Here is a 6,708-nt window from a genome sequence, read left to right as displayed (position 1 = left end):
TACCAATAGCTAAGCTAAGATAAAGTTTTCAGTAAGCGTATCACTGACGTGTCAGTGATTTTCCCATCATCACTGACACGTGTCTGCAGCTTTGTCGCAATAATATATTCGACAGCTAGGAGAGGAAGTTTATCTTATTATTGGTACTTGCCTCTCTTCAAAGGGGACAATGCATGGGAAAATACAAGATTGTAACGCATCACCGAGGTCGACAAAAAACAGGTGCTGTCGCAGACAAAACAGGCCAGCAAGTTGTTATCTATAGTTATCGTATCTACGAACGGGAACAATAATGGACACGAGTGCGGAAAACCCGGATGGGTCCGCTACCTTATATATAGCTGCCACCTTATCATCGCAAGAACAGACGTTACTGCAGTCATAAAAGGTGAGAGTTCAAATTTATTTTATGTCGATGTGTGGCGCAGTAAGCTTCAAAAACACGTATCCAGCAATTAGCCAAAAACGTTCGGAGAAACTGCCGTCATATTCAACGAAGTTACATTCACGTAGCTGAGTTGCTTTCGAGTTCTTAAATGAATAAGCTAGAGATTTTAGACTTCAATTGAATAAGACTCGCAAAGATATTCCTCGCAAAACAGATGACTGAGTTGACATCACGAATTTTAAAGAGAACAGCTCTACACGTGGTGCAATGAAAAATGGTCCAAGAACCCCAAATCACAAAAAACGCCCACGCTTGTGTTTCTTGGCTTAATGTTTATGTTGTTGTTGTTTTTCTTTAACAACTGTAGAGCCCTTCAACAAAATAGTTACAACGCAATACTTCCTCAGCATTAAAAATGTATACAAACTGACATGACTGAGCTTGTGGCATTTGCACGCTATTTTGTTAGAAATGTGAAGGTGTGAGGGCCCGTGTTTCCAAAGACGTTGTAAGCCAACAGTTTTCGCAGGAGAATTTCTCCACCAATGATGCACTCATGATAAGTAAAGTCGGTTGACATATCGAAATTTGCACTTACGAAGGCGATGTTTGCTCAACACGGCCCCAGATGTCTTGGCATATTTTTGTAAGGCTTCAGCTCGCTTTGAAGCTCGAGCGAATTAAAAATATTGCCTCACGCCTTGCTGCATGAGCATGAAGTTCGGCGCGGCTGAGAGAAAGCGGTGGTCTTCAACCCATTCGGTCTTTTGCAACTGTCGCGTTCGACAAGCTCAATTGCTTTTATTCTTCTTAGACAATTATTATTGTTAATTTTCTGGATATATACTTGAAACATGTATGAATGATAATTTTGATGTTACTGCTGCCACGTAGGGGCCCTCAGGCACGTTCAAGCTATATGATGCAGCTTTTGGCATGACAGAGCCCCAACAATTTTGTTGGAAAATAAGAACCTTTCTTATTTTGATTCGTAGTCAACTCTACATGTCTCACTAAACTCTTTCACGTTTACGCTGCGCACTATTGCTTCGTTTGCGAGGACCTAGTTAGCCAACACTGGCACATTATCAGCTAGACGTTTTATATATACCCCTTTCACCTATTTTCAATTAACCAAGTCAAAAGTGCCGCCACCGCTTTATAATAAATTCAATATAATTTAAAAAAAACCGAGACTAATATATTCTCGTTTCCGGAATTTCTGTTTTCTTTGAAGAATGTAGAACGCAGAACGCATCAGCATATTAACTTGTTCCGAAATCGGCGCAGTTCTCTCACCTAAATTTTATATGGTAATCATAGTTGCTGTATGGTCCGCAGGAAATGTTATCCTCCTCCTACTTATCACGCGACTCCATCTCACCCTCACTTCTCTTTCTCACTTTCTGTACCATACTCTACATAGATATGCATTGCTTTACTCTCTCTCCTGTTCTTTTCCCTCATCGCCGTTACTTCTTTTTAGGACCTTCTTGCTAATCCTTGCTATGCAAAGCTATGTTATGCTCCTTCATCAACCCTCTTTCTTCCTCTCATCTTCACTTTTGTTTCACTCCATCGCACTTTCCTTTTCCACCCCTGGATATACCCAACACGACTATGCTATGCTAGGCTTGAATTGGCGCAACGGTAGCAGGTGGTTGCTTGGCAACGCGAGGCGGCGCACGGCTGGGCTGTTTTTTGCGGACGCCACCCGGCCTGACCAACAGCTGAAACAGGGGCGCTGTTAAATAGCTTACATGGGTACCTAAATTTTTGCGTACAACCTAACATTCAGCTATGCGTAACATACGTATAGGTTTTATTACACCTGTCCTCATAAAATTATCGCTTGCTTTTTAAATACACTGCATTTTCAGACGTACGGGATAGTAAACCTCATCGTAGAAAGTGACTCTATCCTTCTGTACAGCATTTAGGCGCAGCACGTTATGAGTTCCACGAAATATCTAAACCTGCCTGAAGACTCACGTCATTCTCCTAGAGCTATTTATTATCAACATACTCATAGCTAAAACGATGCTAATATACTCTTTGTAACGTGTTACACATATAAAGCCTCAAGTAACACAGAAGCAGCAGCTCAGCATTTATAACTTTTTACTACTTTTTTCTGCAGGCTCATTATAACAACACTACAGCCATGATGACGTCTCTGTCAACTTTGGTCTTTCTACTTAGTTGTTCTGGTGAGGAAGGTGTTTCTAAAATCCTACTTTTCACACTTTTTTTTAAGATTGCCATGACAGCTTCCAGAAGTACCGACATCTCTAACACAGGAGTAGTAAGTTTTACTTCAATAACTACTACAGCAAGAAAGTATCACGAGCACTTCTCCACCAAGCTTTTCTTTTTTTTTGTATTAGCAAATATGTCCGAATAAGGAAGTTATATAACATATTTCGGTATCTGTTGTATTTCCTAATTATTACTTGTAATATTTAGGGTGGTAGTTACCTGTAATTGTTATTATTCGACACCTTTCAAGCAATCACTTTTGCAGCTAAAGGTACAAAAACTGTGCACTTAAGTACCTATTACTTTTTTTGTAGCTTCACTTTTTCTATCATTAACAAATGACATGATCGGCCTTCCTTGATTATTATTTCTGATTTTTTTTCGAATAAGTCCGTGGGATGCGGTGTTTAAGAAGCCTTACTTATGTAAGTGGTCACTACATTCCGAAATTGTTACTTGCGTCGACCGAAAATCGTTTCAGGTGCCCTTAGCGCCCTTCCACAAGACTCGAACAACTTCATCGACACGGTGCTCAGAGACCGACTGCCCGGTGAGGTTCGCAACCGGAACCTCGACCCGGCGCAGATACCAAACTTCGATGTCAAGGTCAAAAAGACATTCGTCACGAACCGCGACTTGAAGGTGGACTTCACGTCGGGCCTCGTTCGTGGCCTGTCACAACTGAGACGTCGGGGTGACTGCGGTGCTCCCGCCTGGGAGGCCGCCAACACTACCTTTGGTTGCCACGTGTCTCTCGACGGCGTTCGAGTCTCCTACAAGGCAAAAGCCAAGGGCCACAAAGTGCTTGGCTCAACCAACTACGATGTCGACATGCTCGTCGAGAACACCAACTTTTTCGTCCAGATTACTAGCGCCCGATGTAAGTTCGAACTCAACCGTTGCCATACATTGAAAATAAGTAGAAAACGAACAAAATGGGTGATCTCCCACATGAAACAAGATAATTTTAATGAGTGGGGAAATAATCAAAATGTGTCGCTAAATATAAAATATTAGCGTTGGTGGTGGGTGCTTTGCGAAAAATGTCTAGCGGAGTTTTATTTCTCGCTCTCTCCTGAGAAGAGAGGAAATGTCGGGGGCCAGCTCTGCTAAACCTTTTCAGTGGTGGTATACGCAAATCGAACAGCAGAGGCTGTTTAGTTCAGCGTCCAAATGAACGCCGCTATCTATCTATCTATCTATCTATCTATCCATCTATCTATCTATCTATCTATCTATCTATCTATCTATCTATCTATCTATCTATCTATCTATCTATCTATCTATCTATCTATACGTGCACGTGCATCTTCACCTGAAACACGCTACACATGCTGCTTACTTTTCTTTTCAGCGGTTCCTGCCGTCTTGAAGACATTGAGCTTAAATTCCTTGGAGCTTAAAATAAGCGACAGCACCAAGCTGGGCCTCAACAACGAGCGGAACAAAAAGTACCACGAGGCGATCAGGTCCCGCATCCAAGATCTACTGTCTTCACTACTGTACGGAAGTTTCCGGGAGGCGCTGAACCAAGCTGTCAGAACCGGGGTGGCACCGTTTCCTTGATTTTCGTCGACCCACACGACGCATCAATCACAATTTCACCCGTCCTGAACAATTGCCCTGGTCACAAAGATTGTGCAATAAATATATATTACGTTATCATTTTGATTTTGTCTAGAAGCATCAGTCAACGAATAACGTCGAATCAATACGCGAACGATGACTTGCGCCCTTGTGGTACGCCTCTTTCGCCCCTGATCATTAGAAGCTATTGGCCACGAGATCGAGCGGAGTCGCTACCTGGTGGTAACTGGTTGAAGCTGGCAAGTTTAAATCGCTCCATGCGTCACCTGCTAGCCACGTCGTGTTTCTATGTGCGCGTACGTCATGCATGTTCTCAAAGCGTGGTTTGTTCGGTTACTTCAGTGCAAGTGTAACTGCTTGCACGTATGCCTGAAACGATGTATGAAAGCAATTGTTCTTGCTCCGCTGCTAATGTAATGTGATAAGATTGGTAAGTGCGACCTTTCAACCAGCAGTTTTCACGGCACCCAGTCTCCTCGGTACCCAGGAAAACAACACCGACCCATGTTGCATGAAGTTGTAGTTGTTGCGACATGTGATTCGCGACATAAGTCACACCGTGCAAACACGCATTTCTTAGCTAACTTCGGCGAGTTTGACAGTATCTATCTATCTGTCTATCTATCTATCTATCTATCTATCTATCTATCTATCTATCTATCTATCTATCTATCTATCTATCTATCCACCTACGACTTTTAACTCTCCTGGTCGTTTCGATAAAGGTATCGATACCAAAATTGGTAAGACATAACATAACTGTTGGAAGAGCTTGAGTGACTAGTCATAACATGAAAATCATTATATGTATGTCATTATTGTCATAATTTACATTTTATAGTCTTGCTGTTCTTCCGGTGCTTTCGTTCACATTACATGCTGCAAAATTGGTATGGTTTGACATGACTGCATGGCGAAAACAAGTGACAGACAGTAACGCGAAAATAATGACATTCATGCCATGTAAGTCATGACTACACGCCACGCTCCTGGTGATCCCGTGGTCGTTTCTGTAGCTTCGCATATTCCAAATTTCGTATTACGTGACGTGAACGGATGACGAAGGTATGTCACTGGTGCAAACATGATAATCACGAGATGCGTGTCATGTAACAACCTGACTATATGTTACGCTCATGAAGCGCTCGTGTTCGTTCCGCCGGCTTCACGTATATCGAATTTGGTATTACGTGACGTGAATGGAAGATGAAGGTATATGACCGTTGCAAGCGCGATAATCATGAGATGTGTGTCATGAAAGAGCATGACTACATGTGACGCTCATGATGCGCTTGCGGTCGTTTCACTAGCTTTATATATAGCAAATTTGGTATAATGTGACGTGACTTGATGACGAAAATATGTGACCGTTGCAAACAAGACAATCATCAGATATGTGTCATGAAAGAGCATGACTACATGTGACGCTCAATGATGCACTCGCAGTCATTTCGTCAGCTTAACATATACCAAATTTGGTGTTACGTGACGTCAATAGATGACAAAGGAATATGGCTTGTGCAAACATAAAATGGCGACATGCGTGTCAAGTAAGAACGCGACTACATGCCACGCTTATGATGCGCTCGCGGTTGTTTCGCTGGCTTACCCTGAATGCGGTATTACGTGACGTGAGTGGATGGCAAAGGCATGCGAGTGGTGCAAAAATAGTAATATGACATGCGCGTCATGTAAAACATGACTACATGCCATGCTCATGATGCGCTAGCGGCCGTTTCGCTAGCTTCACATATATACCAAATTCGGTAATACATGACGTGAATGAAGGACAAGCACAAATGTCAGGCGCGAACATAATAATCATGACATGGAAGCCATGTACGGCACAATTTACGTCCGCCTGGTAATGTCGTGCTAATTTTATTGTGACAATCAACCTTTCACATTCATGCTTCGCATATCATCAATTCCCACTGTGCATTGGATCTACCAATTTTTTTTGTCGTGCGCTTGGTATGACGTAGCACGTGGGGAACGGAGAATGGGAAGAGACCTGAAAAAATTTTAAAGGGTGCTGTAGTGCGCATGCCGTCCCCTTCTTCTCTTTCTTTTTTCCTATGCTCCCCTCTCTCACCTCGCAACGATGACGCAAGCAGCGTCTGCTAGAGAGTTTCTTGATTGAAAAAGCCGAGCAATCACGCTGCACAGCCGTTCAGAGGCCACCCCGTACATATAGGCACCGTGGCTGCTATGCAGGATAGTTCAAGCTTCACGAGCAGACGAGTTTTCTTCGATCTCGCTCTAGGGCGGCCATGGCATGAAGAGAGTGGAGAGCGCGTTATAGCAGCGCTGATAAAAGTGGCTCTAAAACCACGCACCACGACAGTAACGCATGTTGGGCATATGCGGTGGGTATCAAAGAAACACCGCGTGCATGCGTACATGTTAGCTCTGCAACCCAGTCAACATTTCAGCAGTGTGGAACCATCAGCATAATTGTCAGGCTGTTGTCG

General features: G+C 43.1%; 1 protein-coding gene across 1 annotated transcript; it reads left to right on the top strand.

The window, feature by feature from the left end:
- Positions 1 to 344: 344 nt before the first annotated feature.
- On the top strand, positions 345 to 4,312 carry LOC119185253 (salivary anticoagulant protein P23). Its single transcript, XM_037434343.2, has 4 exons — positions 345 to 388; positions 2,529 to 2,598; positions 3,129 to 3,527; positions 4,002 to 4,312. Exons 2-4 carry the CDS (start codon positions 2,553 to 2,555, stop codon positions 4,211 to 4,213), a joined length of 657 nt encoding a protein of 218 aa, XP_037290240.1. The 5' UTR covers positions 345 to 388; positions 2,529 to 2,552; the 3' UTR covers positions 4,214 to 4,312.
- The last annotated feature ends 2,396 nt before the right edge of the window (positions 4,313 to 6,708 follow it).

Source organism: Rhipicephalus microplus, chromosome 3 (genome assembly GCF_043290135.1).
Source record: "Rhipicephalus microplus isolate Deutch F79 chromosome 3, USDA_Rmic, whole genome shotgun sequence".
Taxonomy (NCBI): domain Eukaryota; kingdom Metazoa; phylum Arthropoda; class Arachnida; order Ixodida; family Ixodidae; genus Rhipicephalus; species Rhipicephalus microplus.
This window is presented reverse-complemented; position numbering and strand designations above follow the sequence as displayed.

Excerpts from the sequence above, each read along its gene's own strand:
- LOC119185253 (XM_037434343.2), top strand. The coding sequence starts at position 2,553 with ATGATGACGTCTCTGTCAACTTTGGTCTTTCTACTTAGTTGTTCTG. Across the intron at positions 2,599-3,128 it reads CTTTCTACTTAGTTGTTCTG|GTGCCCTTAGCGCCCTTCCA; the intron begins GTGAGGAAGGTG and ends AAATCGTTTCAG. Across the intron at positions 3,528-4,001 it reads CCAGATTACTAGCGCCCGAT|CGGTTCCTGCCGTCTTGAAG; the intron begins GTAAGTTCGAAC and ends TTTTCTTTTCAG.